This window comes from Akebia trifoliata, chromosome 14 (assembly GCF_017979445.1).
Source record: "Akebia trifoliata isolate Shusen 1 chromosome 14, ASM1797944v1, whole genome shotgun sequence".
In the NCBI taxonomy this organism is placed as follows: Eukaryota; Viridiplantae; Streptophyta; class Magnoliopsida; order Ranunculales; family Lardizabalaceae; genus Akebia; species Akebia trifoliata.
The window spans coordinates 33,484,285-33,500,186 of NC_141388.1; the positions used below are offsets into that span (position 1 = coordinate 33,484,285).

The following is a 15,902-nucleotide window of genomic DNA, read 5'->3' on the forward strand; positions in this document are numbered from 1 at the left end:
AGGTTAAAAGTATTAGTTGAATTAAAAATAGTGAAACTAAATGTGCCAAATAAAAAGTTAAAACTATTTGTTGAATTAAAACATGATCCGATGCCACAGGGTTGTAGAGTACAGAATTCCAAGAATTTAGATAAAAAAAAGTTATTTTTCATCGATAAATTTTAATTTCAAGTCTTGGGAACTTAGTAGCCATTGATTTTCAATACCTTGGATCAAGTTCAAAAAATTTTAATTTTTTTGTAATATGATTTTGTCCATGAATTGTGGAAGGATGTTGGGTTAGATTCCAATGTGACAATCCATGGGGACCCAAAGTGCTTTAGTAAGTGATAAGGTCCTAATAATATCATTTTGGGACCGTAATTTCATCGAGATTACCATTTTATAAATACTAGTTCCCTTAAAATAATAATAAATTTTATTAAATCTCAAATTAATGTGGCTAACAATAGTTTGTTACTAATTTCAGGTGAAAAGGGCACATTCGGAAACCAACAAAAGAAATAATAATTACTGTTACAACATGCGAGCAAAAAGGAAGCATCCGGCAAAATCTCGAGGATTTTGGGCGCCATGTCACAGCGCTGCGGCTAGCCAAGACCGCGCCGCGGTCATTTCGAGGAATTTGTCTTCGAGATTTTTACAGAAGCTTCTAGAAGCTTCGGTGGTTGTAACTGATTGGGTCATTTGAGTCGAATTATCCGTCAAATCACCCCGATTATCCGAATACAAACATTATAAATTTGAGAGTTGATTTCAAAGAAGGGGTCCCCTCTTGGGTCCCTCTTAGGCTCACTTCTTCTCTAATTTTTGGTTTTTCTTCTCTTTAATCTTCTTTTATTCTCTGTAATTTTCTTTTTGGTGAGATCTTGAGTGTAGTGAGAACATCAAGAGGAACCATTCATTGTTTGTGTAATTGTTGGGAGAGCTATAAAAGAAGAATTTCGGATCGATCATCATCTTCATCTTCTTCACCTATTCTCTCTTTTCTCTTTTATTATTTTTCTGCAATTACAATGCTTGCAATGATTGGCTAAATTCTCATTAGAGAAGTTAAGGAAGCCATAGCAAATTAATCCCTCTAGTGTAGATTTAAATTCTTGCTTTGCTTACATGTTTTAATTCTGAAAATTCTATTCTGATTAAGGTAGTCCAACTTATAATTCTGATCCAACTTAGATAGCCATTACTTAGATAAGTTCAAGAATGGCTATGCTATGTGAAAAATTAGAAGATGAGTTGGGCAATCTCAATCATACTAGTGTGTTCATGAATATCCTTTGATTACTCTTAAGGATTTAATTGTTCCACCGTCCGATCCATGAGCAATGACTTGCTCCATGGATTGAGTTATATTCCGAATTTATCTACATTATGGATTAATTGCAAAGGTTTGATTAACTTCTCTAATCTCTCTCTCTTAGATTTTCAATCTTTCTTTTCAGTTTTAATTTCACTTACAAATTAATTGCTACTCTCATCTCTGTTTTTAAACAAATCAATTTTGTTTTTAAGAAAAATCTATTTTCCAATTTTGTTTTGGACTTTTATCCGATTGAATCTTTGAATCCAAACTGTCCTTGTGGAACGAATTCGACTTGCCCAAAGTCTTAGTTCAAATCTTTATCTCTGCATCTCTATTGCAAGCTTTATAATCGATCATAAGGGTTCAAATCTTACCAATTTAGTAATGCTAGTCAAACTCAAAGAGATATGAGGTAAAAAATATATTTAAGAGAGATAGATACGTGTGAGATAAAAATTATTAGTGGAGTGAGAATGGAAATGCGGAAAGTGGAATTCTATGTATGTGGTAGGATTTCACATTCTACGTTTTTAAGTCTACAACTTAAACTCTCCTGGACACACTATTTTAATAACCCATTACTAGTTGGTGAAACAAACACTTAAACATTGGGATAACGCACTCGACCCTAGGGTTGGATAGTATATACCATCTAACAAACACGGCCTAAGCTACTAAGAGCTCTGGCAATTTGTTTTCCTTCTTTCAAAGAAAAGTGATTTATGAAAAGAAATTCTAGACTGAGTTTGATTTAATCATTGGATTGATACAAGAACGACCTGTAAATTTCTATGCGTAAATCTTGTTTTTCTTTATTAGAATGGGTGAATCGTCTAGTGGCTTTTCATGGAGAAATCTTTTTAGAGATGGAGACATCACCTTGGATAGATCCCTTGAAGCAAAACCATATTTAAAGGGGAAAAGAGTTGTCTCAATCCCAGAGGAGGAAGTTCAAAAAGAGATTATTCGATGGGAAAATACGCTCGTTGGTTATGTTCTAGGGAAGAGACCTTATTTTTTGGGGTTAAAAGTTGCCATTAAAAACTCTAGAAGATAAAAGGATCTTTGGAGATCAACTCGATGGATGATGATTTCTTTCTGTTTAAGTTCAGCCTCTCAGAAGATTGTGCAAACATTCTCAACTCAGCAATATGGACTATAGGGGGACATCCATTGATCCTTTGGAGATGGCAACCTGGACTGACCATGACTAGGGATATGCTCAATTCGATCCTAGTTTGGATATGATTGGCAAAACTTCCATTGCAATTCTGGGGTCCTGATTGTTTGGGATCTATTGGAAGTACTTTTGGAGTGCCTCTACCTATGAATGAGCCAATAGCCAATAGATCTCGATTATCCTATGCTAGGATTTGCATAGAGATTGAACCGAATTGCTGCTTTCCAGAATCAATAGTTCTTAATAGGGAGTCAGGCTCAGAGGTGTTGCAGTTGATTCAGTATGAATGGAAGCCTAAGTGTTGTGCTGTGTTTATGCCGTTTCATCATTCCAAGGATTGTTGCTCGAAAACCAAACAACAACATCATCAAAAAGGTCAGTCAAAGGTGATTTTGGATTGATGAGTTGAGAATATTTGACGGGCATATTTGACGGGAGGGTCCGTCAAATTTTGAGAAATTTGACGGGCTAAGACCGTCAAATATGGGCCTTTTTCACATAGTGAATATTCCATCAACATCATGGCAAGATTGATAAACAAATTGGTGCTGTTGTCAAGGAATTGAAGCGTTTACGATTTTATTTGAAAATTGTAGCATTAGTATCCCTCTCGTTTTTTGTATTTTTACTTTAGGACTTGTTTTAATTTATTTCTGTTCAATGCAATCTAATGGACCAAACTTGCTCTCCAGTGTAAAAATAGAGAGAAAAAGCTTTATGTTTCACCATTGCGCGGGTATCAAATACCGTGTCATGGTGAATCTATGGAATTAATTTTCTACACAACTCCTTGAATTTCTTTTTTCTTGAACAGTGCAACAGTGTTTGTAGTTTTCAGTTTTTCTCAAAAAAAATTGTTTCTGTCAACCAAATTTTTTTCCTCAATACCACTAAAAAAGCCACATTGGGTTTTGTTGAAACCCAAAACCCCGATTCATTACTTTTATCATGACACGGTGTCCCATACCACGATAATGTCATCTTGAATTATTGTTGGTTCAATAGTTTTTGTAAGAAATACTTATTCGTATGACAAGCGTGTTTATAATTTACATGAACAAAGAAGACAAGGTCATGAGAAGGTGAATAATCCTAAATCTTAACGTTACCACTAATAAAGTGCAATTAGTAGGTTAAATAGATGTTATAAAAATGATTACTTTTCAATGTTGGTGTGCTACCAACTACTAGTTGTGTACAACTTGGCGGTCCCTAAAAGGTAATATAAAATTAGATTATCTATATAAAAAATAAAATAATTTCTTAAACTATGTATAAAACTTTTAACTATGCATAAATCCTAATTTTTGTAATACATACACTACGTCATATTACGGTTATTGCGACTGTAGAAATGCGCTAAAAACGACTGCTAAAGGCTGTCGTTAATTACGACAGTTTTTGACTATCGTTTAAACGTCGTTTCATGTAAGAAGTAAAAGTTGGAGTGCCGATAGTCATTTTAACAAAAATTTTCAGACAGAAGCTCGACTTCTGCCATTGACGAACTCTCTTCTCTCACTCTCACTCTCTACTCATCATTGTCGCTCCTTTCACTCTCACTTGACTGCTCTTATCTTTCGTTCCCTCTCAAATCCGTCACTCTTCTCCAATCTCTTTTCTCGGATCTTACTTCTCGAATCTCTCTCTCGGATCTCTCTTCTCGAATCTCTCTCTCTCTCTTGGATCTATCTTCTCGAATCAACTCTCTAAGTCTAGATCAAGTGTTTCTCTATCTCACTCACTCAGAATCGATCAATTTTTTTTCATTTTGGAAAGTAAATCGATCGGATTTGTTTTTGGAAATAAATTGATCGAAATATTTTTGCTTGCTCTCTCACTCACAGAATCTGTGATTTTGAAGACGCAATCAAATTTTGATTTGCAAGTTTTAGGGCATAATCGATCGACGTTTGTTCGAAAGTTTTAGGACTTTGTTTGATCTCCCTCCCTTTGCTTGGTTTGTGGTCGAATCTTCAGGTATGTTAAAGTTTTTGATTAAATCTAAAATTTTTCTTAATTAATTTAGGGTTTCAAATACTTTGAAGTTTGCATTCAACATTTTAGATTATTCTTGTCTGATTTTGAAGGTTTTCCTTCAAATTAATGTGCACCAACTATTTGTAAAAATTCCTAAGAGAATCAAATCCATTACACGTATGCTATGCTTTGAAATTTCATAGTAGAACATCTCCATAATTAACTATTTACTTTTCTTCTAGTGATATTTCTTGTTTATGAACCAAGTTATATTTATGTTACTTAGACTAAGACATCATCAAAAATTTAAATATATATATAATTTTCATTGATGGAGATCCTGACTCGATAACGATTTCTTATTAAGTACCTCAGGTTTTTTTGTTCCAACAATTAATCTTGAGCAACCGAAAAATGCTACGGTCATTATAACTCAAAGTTATATATTGCAGGATCTGCAGTGTTGGGACCTGCACTCCTGTAGGATCATTTAATTGCCTTTTTATTCTGTTTAAAATTTTAAAATATTCATGATTTCTTTCTAATTAAGTTTATTTTAAGGAACCAATAAAATGCACAAGGAAAATTGCAGCCTATGGGCATTTGTAGCTGTTTCATTGTCATCTTGTGACGTATGCCTCCATAGAAGTTTTATCATCTGAAAATCTAAATTTAAGGCCCTGTTTGGGAGCACAATCCATGTCCCCTAAATACATAGCTTGGTGAGAGTTTCTATTTTAGGAAACAACTTCTTTGAACATTTGGTAACTATTTTAAAAATTTTGGTCTTTTTTATCATTAACTTAGTATCTTTGAAGCATTGTAAGAATATTTTAATCATTAATTAAATTCAGGAAAGTTTCGGTTGATAAGATGGGACTTTATGTTATTCATTGGATCGAAAAATTTGATTCCTTTAGCCAATTAGTCGAGATCGATGTGGGGCAAGTGAATTTGTGATAAGGAGACATTGCTGATTCTGATTCAGCTAAGATTTGTTTTTCCGACATGACTCAGACCTGACTTATGCCCAATGGGTAATATGCAGTCAATTGTGAATGATTGGGGGGCTTATTTTGATTGGGATTCATTCATTGATCCAATAGTTTTATAATTTTCTTTCTTCCATTTACATTTTGAGTATTCTGCATGAAGTAACAAGTCTGATAAACTATTGCTACTTACAGCTGATTACCAGAACGAAGTAGAAGTTGGAGAAGCACTTGCTAAAGGATTTCAGTCTGGCCTTGTGAAAAGAGAGGACCTTTTGATTACCACCAAGGCTAGTTTAAAGCATTTCTGTTAGACTATCTGGATTTATACCTTGTTTACTTTCCTATAGCCACGAGGCATACTGGTGATTTCCTACTTGTCATTACATTTTCACATTTGTTTTTTTATTTGTATATATGATTATGTGTAGTAGTTTATACCTCTTTTAATTGCTGTATTTGTGTGTGTGTGTGTGTGTGGTGTGTGTGTGTGTGTGTGTGTTTGTGTGGTGTTGGAGGGTTAATTGCTATATTTGTGTGCAGTAGTTTATACCTCTTTTAATTGCTGTATTTGTATGCTGTATTTGTGTGCTGTATATGTGGTCCATTGAATGTTCAATCCAAAGTCTACTTCATAGATAGGGCACATCCCGAAAATCAGATTGATATCACACTATTACATAAAAGTGATACTGATATCAATTACATAGACAGGGATCCTAACTCTTTACTAAATTTATCATCTCAATTCATTTATTGTTAGTCGAAATTTTTAGCAAAACAAACATATCCATTATAGGAAACTAGATCATTTGCCTCGAGATACATTAAGAAATCATTGCTTAAATATCTTATTTGGGTAAGACAACCACAAACAATCACTCCCATATATTATGGTGTCAGCCCTTTGTGAGACCATAATGTCTTCTCTCTAAACCATGTGTTTTTATTATGTGTTGATACCCTATCTTATGGACCCATCTAAAGCTAAATATACTGTCACATGTGACTTTCTATTGTGGTCTTAAAAAGCCAAAACTTCTTCTAAGTTTTGTACAAACGACTCTAAATCCCACTTACAAACATAAACAAATCAAATCCTTTTTAACTCTTCTTTTATTCTTCAAACAAACTTTATATTGGTCTTTTCATAAAGCCCATATTCACTTTCTTCACAAGTCACAATCGCTTTAACCAGGTAAATTTGAAATGTAGACAAAATATAACAAACATTAATGTGGGACTTTACCTGATTGGCTGCATAAGCCCTTTTAGGAGTGCTGTAAGAGTGCTCCAACCCAAGATACTGCTCCCACGCTCCATAAACATCTCTTCTCTGAAGGCAGATGGATAAAAATAAGAACATGTACCAAATATAAATTCTAACATAGAAACAAAACCATGGTTTAAAATATCATATTGATTGAACGTTTCGGTTAATTAAAAAACTGATATGTTATCGGCCGATACATCCAATTGACAATATCCAGCATGCAAGGCATATAAGTAGTATAGACATGGATATGTGTCAAGTTCTAAAAGCAATTAAGATTCACCTGAAACAAAGCAGCAGCTTTAATGATGTGTCAGTGTTTCAGGACTGAACTTTGCCACTTTAGTGGTGCCAAGATATTCCCTGGTAGGGGTATCAGATTCGTTCAAGCTGATTCTCAGGTAAGCTTTGGTAATGGTTCTTGTTTTTTTCTTTTTTTTCAATTCAATGTTAATCTCTATTTTTCACTATTTCAACTTATTGACCTTACCTTTAAAATTGATGAAATCTCACCTGATTTATCACCTTAGGTCTTCTTGTTCGCTAATTCAAAATGCAAGAGATACTTCCACAACCGACTGAAGCCATCAAAACTTACCTGGACTGCCATGTACAGGAAGCAACATAAGAAGGTGTTTCTCTTATGTAGTACTTAAAATATTTTTTGTGCTTTATTAACTTCTTGCATTTGTAATTCACTATGTTTCTTCTGTTAGGATTGTTTGGGTTTGTTCTATAATGATATTTTTCCTTTTTGACCATGCTAAATGAGTAGGATCAGTGATGTTATGAGTTACTTGATCAAACATCGCTGTTCTGCTGTTTTATTGAACTAGTGGTCGATCTACATTTGCTTTGCTGACTGTGTTTTTGCTCTAAATAAGTAGGACATGGTATGGTAAGGTCTCTGATTGACTGTGCCAATGCAAATAATATTTCCGAATTTGCACATTGTTTTACCATCACTGTCAAGCTTTGCTTCAACCATAGATCTTTGATTAATTTGGCTTTTATAAAGAGCTGTAAATAGTTTTTCTGGTTTTGTATGCAGAAAACCAAATTGCAGATTGATGGTTACTCATGACGACTATAGCATGATGTCCAGGCTACCAAAGGAGAGAACTTCAGTGGTAACCATACTTAGAAGCCCAGTTGATCGTGTCTTTAGCACTTACGAATTTTCAGTGGAGGTTGCAGCTAGATTTCTAGTGCATCGAAACTTAACTTCAGCAACACAAATGACTGGAAGGATACGCCCAAAGAGTAATGGAGTAAGTACGTTGGATATCTGGCCATGGAAGTATTTAGTTCCCTGGACGAGGGAGGGCCTATTTTCCCGGGCATGTTTTCTTTGAAACTAACTGATTAAGTTGTAGCTTTTTTTGAGTGTCTCTTTGTTTTTTCAATGTTATTCACCATTCTCTCTTTCCTCTCACAAGGATCTTCAAGTGGTTCTTGAACGACCCATTTCTTACTACCACAATAATATTTATGGCCAGTTACCTTCTATTTTGTTTCTTGTATTGGCTGAATTTCAACACGATATCACCATCAGTTTCAATTCTAGAGATAAACTGGCATTATATGTTCAAGAAGTATTACCATCAATTTCATATTAAGGAATAAAATGCCTTCACATGCTACAAATAGCAGTCGAATTGAATGGGGTTTCTTTCTTTCTTAAATGGGGTATCACTAGTAAAGATAGTGATGGTAAAACAATGTGCAAATTCGTAAAGCTTGAAGCAATAGTTGAAACTGATGAGGTTCAATGTTGCTTAAAGTATAAAATCACTCATCATGGATGAGGTTCAATGTTGCTCTTTCTTAAATTTGGATTCTTGAACCTCTTTTATGTACAATTTTTAATAGAGTAAGATATTTACCAAGATATGAAAAGAATTGAATATGGATCGTTTCGTGCATTGAATTTCATTTTTACTAGATTAGTAATTGGTTCTCGTTCTTATTTATCGACCTATGTTGGTTCAGTTTTAATTTGGCCCCAAACTGAACGAAGTAGTACCCCAACTAATAGGTGCTTATGCCTCGAGGCACTAATCAGCCGAGCGCCTTGCCTCACACCTCAGTGTTTGTAAACATTGAATGTAATAGTGCCAAACACAAGAAGCAAAACAGCTCAATCCCTGAATAAACACATCATATCCCACCTAAGCGACATATACTAAAAAAAGATGAGCCTTTTCCTGTATTCTACATTATTTGTGGCTTATGTTTTACCAAAACTCATTTTCTGATTGTGGTTTGTGGATGACTTGCAACTTCTTTTGGATGACAGGGAGCTGTCAATTTTGCTCTGATGATGTCACAAATGGAGGGAGGCTGTCCAGTTGATTACAACACAATCACAGATCTCTTCCTTCAAGTACATCTCTCGTATGTAGTTTCTTATGTTGGTTTTATAATATTAGGTTGACAACAGAGTGCTCCCATATTTGTTTAACCATCTGGAAAATGTATTCAAGCTGCTCCAATATTTGAATAACATAGCACTTGGGATTGTTTTGTTTCTGTTGTTTTCTATTCCAGAGAAACCTGATTCATGAGGCAACAGCCTTTCTGTTGGATGTCTTGAAACCAAATTTACTAGAACATGCATTTCTTCAAACAAAGGTAATTATTTGTTGAAAGAGTTCTTGTAATTCTCTTAGTTCACATATCTCTTAAACAAAGGTAATTATTTGTTGCACAACTTTGTGAAAAAGCTGGTCTGTATGTGCGTGCCCTTCAGGTATGGCCTCTTGGAATCATCTTTTGTGGTTTCACTCCTCAGCGTACTAGCTGCAGATCCTACATCTGGAAGCAAAGCTTGTCTTCCCTCCTGTAAGCTTTTACTTAGGCACCGTATAAAAACAAATGGATCGCTACCATTTCACTTACATGAATGATTTTATTTATTTTTTCTTAACTGTTCATTGTCTGTTTTCTGATTGTGATTCATCTGATCTTAATCAAGTTTTAGAAAGGCTTGTAAATTTGCTAGGTTAGCAAGTTATCTTGATTGTAATGTTGCTTGTTTGAATTAGTCGTGATAAACTGACTCGAAAAAAAGCCACTCAAAATTAACGTGCTGATGTGGCATGTACACAGAACCATTCATCTTTTTTTTTTCTTGAGACACCAGAAAAAATCTCTGATTTAGTAGACAATCAGCATGTGAAATTCGAGTAGTTTTTTTCAAGTCAATTTATCACAATTCTTTATGAAGTTTTGGGAAGCAACAAGGAACCATCCAATATATATATACCTCTCATTGGTGGGGTCAGAACTGACTTTCTAGAAACATTTGTTTTCTTTGCCAATAATATCAAAACTAATGGAAGAAAATGTAAATAAATCTCAGTTAATACTTGTTGAATCCAAAGGGCTGCAAAATGCCTAAGAGAGCAATGTAGGACCACACATGGGTGTGGGCTAAGGACATTAGCATGTGAAGAGCCTATTTATTATAGAACAACCATGGTGAAAGATATAGCAAGACTGGCTTGGGCAGAGAACAAACATGTCAGATCTGTGTATAGAAAGTGCTGATAATTTCTATTGTGTATCGTGGGCTCTACTTTGGAATGTATGATTCTCTAAAATCAGTTTTGCTGGTTGGTGATATGCAGGTCAGTAGAAACAGAAGAAATTAGTATATTGGTTTTTGTAATTATTGGCTGTATATGTTTACAGTTTGGACAATGTGTGCTATTGTGTTTGGTGATTGCAGGATAGCTTACAAGCAAGTTTTCTTTTGGGATGGGGATCACAATTGGGGCTGAGCTGGCCTCATACCCTATTGATACAGTGCGTCGAAGGATGATGATGACATTTGGAGAGGTGATCAAGTAGAAGAGTTCATTGGATGCATTCTCTCAGATTCTCAAGAATGAAAGGGCCAAGTCCCTCTTTATGGGTGCTGGCACAAACATCTTGCGTGTAGTTGCAGGTGCTGGTGTGCTTGTTGGTTACGACAAGCTGCAGTTGATCGTGTTGGGGAAGAAGTATGGATCTGGTGGTGGTGGCAAAGTTCAATCAGTAGTTTATATGTATTTTTAGAAACTTTTATATTTAGATCGTATTGAAGTGAGACTTGAAAGAACGCTGTATTTTGTATTTTAGCACCTTTCTTATACCAAATTATTGAAAGAATATTTGCGATGAATGTAATGATCCATTTTTTCAAATTGAAAATTCAGAATTTTTTTTTTATTATTATAAATTCAGAAAAACGACTGTCTTTAGTAGTCGGAAAAAACGATAGTTTTACAACTCTCTAAAACCGTCGTTTTTTACGACTGTCTAAGACAGTCGTTTTTTCCGACTGTCCTGGACAGTCGTTTTTTCCGACTATTTTGGTCTGTCGCATTTTAAAAACCACTCCTTTTAAAACGACTCCTATTCCGATTGCAGGGGCAGTCGATTTTTTCAAAAACGACTGTCATGGACAGTCGTTTTTAGCGCATTATGACGTAGTGATATGGGTTCGCACATACCACCAACTAGTTAAAAGATTAGAAAAATAAAAATGATAAATCTTATAAAAATAAAATTAAAAATAAAGATAGTTGTTATTGGCACCCCAACTTTTACTTATTGCACCTCAATAATAAATAAATGAAATAAGCAAATAGTTGAAATTAATTAAAAGTTGGGGTGCCAAGAAATTCTCACTCTCTAGATTTCAAGTTTTTGTGTTGAAGATTTTGTGTGAGCCTAATCATAGTCGTAAACAATTACTGAAATTGTTTAAATGAGTCTTATAATGATTTGTAATGCTGAGATTATAATTTGTGTCAAACTTTAGTAATATTTGAAGGATGTGTTTTAATTTTTAATTGGGATGTGATAAATTATTTAAGAAATTAGGGTGTAACAAGTAAAAGTAGTGATGCCAATAAGAGTTTTCAAAATAAATTAAAAAAAATTATAAACTAGGTTGGTTGATAATTTAACAAATCACACACGGGTAGCAAATAGAATCCGTGGACAAGCGCAGTGTATGTGACTGAAATTGACTAACAAAATGAGACAACAAATCAGGCAAAGGAAGATAAGAGTCGGTGAAACAAGTCTGTCCTTAGACAAGTTAGGATGGTGCCCTCGAATAAATGCATGGAAGAACTTTTCCTATGTTTGTGTAAAGGGTTGGGATAATGGGACTTCCCCATGTGGCATACCTAAAATACTCTCGTGGCATATGCTAGAATAGATTTTATACCTCAGGATACACTTCTGCACATCTTTATAAATAAGTGCAATTGTTTATCTTAAGAAAATAGTCTATGATTTAACATATGTCACATCAAGAAAAAAAAATTTAGTATGTCACGTGAGAGAATAAAAAACTCATTACTGTTATGTAAATATTCTTTTATTAGCTAAATAATTGTGATTACATGCTTCCTCATGTAACATATTCAAAATAATCTCTTGATATGGCATGTAATAGAATCATAGAATTTATGTCTTGAGATATACATATACACATCCTTGTAAATATGTGCAGTCCATTTATTTTAAGATGAAAATATATTCTAGTACATGTCACATTAGAAGAGTATTTTGAGTGTACCATGTGGGGGGAGTGAGAAAACCATTACTCAATTTTGTGTCATTTTCTATTAGACTATCAAAGAAGACATGGGATCAAGAGATATGCCATAGGTTTAAAAATATGGGGTTATCTCAAATATTTATCAGAATCCAGAGGTGTAATGTCTAAATATTCCACGTAATGTAAAATGACCGTTGACGTCATTATTTTTACAGAGTACATTTAATAATAAAGGAATATTTATACACGTGTTGGAAAAGTTCTTTCACGCATTTATTTGAGCCTCCGAGGACTAAATTTTGACTTGTGAAAAAAAATAATAATAATAATTTAATTGCTTCACTCACTCTTATCATTCTTTCCCCCAATTTATTATCTTTTTCCCCTAAAATTCAGTCAAACATGGTGCACATGTCCACAGATTCTGTTTGTCACACGTGTAATTTGAAAGCTCAATACAGAAAACCCCAATCGTTATTTTGTTTGGTTCGGCCAGGCAGGGGCTAATGGGCCGATGGACTAAATTGATATCCTTTGTCATCTTAAACCTCTACAATGATGATAATTACTATGACAATGATGATGAGGATGAGGGTTATATCCTGCACCCCGATGCTAATTGATTACTTACTTAAGTGATGACCCCGTGATTATGTATCAAATAAAATAAGACATCGTAGAAATTTAATGAAGGAACAATATTTTTCCAATCAACTCTAATTTTAAAATAAGACTAGGTTGTCTTCTCTATCCAATATATCGTTTGTAATAGATGGATTAGATTCATTTGTTACTATGTCTATAAGATGTCATTCAAAACTTGACGGAAGACCTCCGTCCCATTGGGATTTTGAATTACTGGTCCCTCATGAAGCCATAGTCCTTGTATAATGCCCAAGGTCAATGAGGTATTCCAACCTAGCCATATTGAGAACTGTCCCTCAATGACACAACAACAATGAATTTGATAGGGGTGAAAAATACGTAGGGGTCTAAGTGCAAGATTGATTGGGTAGATGACAACAAAAACTATATCAGATACCTTCTTAAAAATGAGTTGTTCAATAAAGAATAAAAGCTGGGTAAAGAAAGATAACAATGTAAATTCTCTTTAAGAAAAGTATTCTCTTAAAAGAAAATGATATTTGTATTAATATGAAAACAATTACACCTTTCTGTACAAGCTAGATTGAAGATAAATTTAATTGATCAGCCATGAATGTTTTATATGCTTCAATTAGGAGATCATTTACATTCAAAATAGAGAATCTCTATAGAAAACTGCCCTAATATTTGCGAGTGCATTTTTATAATGTTGTGGGATAAAGACATGTCTCTTTAAAGGATCGAACGATCCCAATGTAAAATATCAAGCTAAACCCGGAAACACCATAGAATCATTACAAGCAAAAATTAGTATTTACCGCGACCTAGCTTAATACTTGGTGGGAACTGAGAATGGTCAAAGGGAAAAATAGAATCTCACCCCAACCAACTCGACTAATCAGTAGAATGGTATTAATCAAGGAGTAGTGCCAAGGTTCGCAAATCAAAATGATCTAAACAAAAGCAAGAAATCTAATTATAGGTCGATAAATTTTTGAGCTTAATCTTCTCTTGAATAAAAATCCAAGTTTTTATTAAAGAGCTTAGTTTGTCTGTCGAGGAGGGCTTAAGAGTTTTTTCTTCTCTAGAAAGAAAACTTCTATCTTTTGAGAAAAAGTGATCCCCTTCTCCCCCTTAATAAGAGAAACTTTAGTATTTATAAATTTAGGGTAAAATAGTATTTTCAAATATGCTCCTCTATCTAATAGGATTTTACATAATCAATTTCAATGGTATTTGGTTATTGATCCATCTCATTTTAGTGAACTTTGAATTTAACCATGGGCTAACCTGTTTGTTGGGTGTATGGACTCAATACTCAATGCAGATCACTTGAATTTGTTAGATCATGAGCTTTATCTGCAAAAACTCAAAACCTAGGTTTGTAGGAGGTACGTTCCCATTAATGAACTCAATTTGGATGCGTGACCTATTATAACTTTAGGGATTTTTACTTATAAAAGATCTCCTCAAAATTTTGGTGGATACACATATGTCTAGGGGATGGAAGATTCATCCAATCACCCATAAACACTTATTGAGCTATCAAAAGGAAGACTCTCAATAGTAGAAAAACCCAATTATACTTAAGAGTTTGAAGTAAAGGAATCTAAGGCACCTGCCCTATGATTTTCTTCACTAAACACGTGCCTCACTTCCCATTGAACATCTTTCGGAATATTTTAGCTTCTTACCACCAAGTTTTATAGTCTCCAAGGGAAATAACCAACCTATAAGCTCAATAGACATGAGTAAATGTAGATTTTCCGTACGTATATCTCTTTGAATGTATACATAGAGAAGTTGTTGGGTCTATCAAATTAAAAAAATAAGAATGTTTGGATTTTTCCCATTGAACCATCTTTCATGAATGTTTGGATTTTTCGTATGTATATATGCATATTAGTGGAGGGAAGGAGTTGGGGCCTATCAAATTAAAAAAATAAGAAAAAAGAAGGCCCATTTTGATGTTCAAAAATGTTCTTCATGCTTTTTTTCCCTTCAATTTTGCTCTAAATTTATGATTGTCTTCAAGATAATCATATCTCTTACCAATTGCCACCTTTTATCTTGTATGCTGCGATATTGAAATATACTTGCTGAGAGCATTGAAGATGATAGAGCTACATCCTAAGCTGTACAAAATAATCCATCAATTAGTATTTAACAATTGTAGGGTTAAGATTAATGAATCATGAGTGGAGTCATATATCATACATAGTGTTAAGAAGCACCATATATAACCCCTCAAATATAACCGAAACTCTATCTAAGTGGGTCTCATTGTCTCTCTTTAAAACCATCTGTCATTCCAAACTTGAGTTTATGCACGCAGTCCAACAAATCTCTTTTCTCCTTACAATTTCAACCCAACCTTAGTGTCCAGCTGAGTTATAGCTCAACTTTACCTTGATAACCCACTCAATGCCAGGTAGATATCACCTTGGTTCATGAAATCTAGAATGTTAAAGAATGATACTCTGAGCTGTACCGAATCAATTATGGGATAAGCATCCCATTCACTTATGGAAAATCCTCTCCACCAAATCTGCTATAATATAAAATCCTTTCCACCAAATCTGTTGTAGTATGAAATTTTCTCTAATTGTTTTTGTACAAAATATATTATTGAGGATACCACAATTGTAAAAATTTTGTTAGTACCTTATATAAACTCAATCCCAGCCTCACAATGAGACAACGGGATATCCTTCCATAGCTCTAATTCTCTGAGATTACCTATTTTTTTCATGGTATTAGAGCAGCCAAGGTTCTGAAACTATTGTTTTTTTTTTTTTTTTTCATCCAAGAAATTACCCACCTTTCTCTAGCCGATTAACATGGCAGGAAAAGGCAAAACTCACAACTTAGCCAAGCCTGAGGCTAGCAAGTTCGATAATCCAAATGATCCTCTTTACCTTCATTATTTCGATCAACCTGGGCTTGTACTCATCACACAACCACTGAACGGAGAAAATTACAGCACTTGGAGCCGTGCTATGCTC

The 15,902-nt window shown here is 34.3% G+C and overlaps 1 protein-coding gene across 3 annotated transcripts; it reads left to right on the top strand.

Annotated features, from left to right (window-relative positions):
• Positions 1-6,883: 6,883 nt before the first annotated feature.
• Positions 6,884-10,839, top strand: LOC147386869 (large ribosomal subunit protein eL24-like). Of its 3 annotated transcripts, none has more exons than XM_086424326.1 (7): positions 6,884-7,132; positions 7,262-7,363; positions 7,783-8,002; positions 9,031-9,117; positions 9,282-9,365; positions 9,484-9,575; positions 10,465-10,837. In XM_086424326.1, the coding sequence occupies exons 3-7, from the start codon at positions 7,802-7,804 to the stop codon at positions 10,514-10,516; spliced, it is 516 nt and encodes a 171-aa protein (XP_086280452.1). In that variant the 5' UTR covers positions 6,884-7,132; positions 7,262-7,363; positions 7,783-7,801; the 3' UTR covers positions 10,517-10,837. The 3 variants fall into 3 exon arrangements, 2 of the variants coding, with proteins under 2 accessions (XP_086280452.1, XP_086280453.1); XR_015172271.1 differs by having other exon boundaries at positions 6,892-7,132; positions 9,031-9,128; positions 10,465-10,839; XM_086424327.1 differs by lacking the exons at positions 9,031-9,117; positions 9,282-9,365; positions 9,484-9,575; positions 10,465-10,837 and having other exon boundaries at positions 6,900-7,132; positions 7,783-8,079.
• Positions 10,840-15,902: the final 5,063 nt, after the last annotated feature.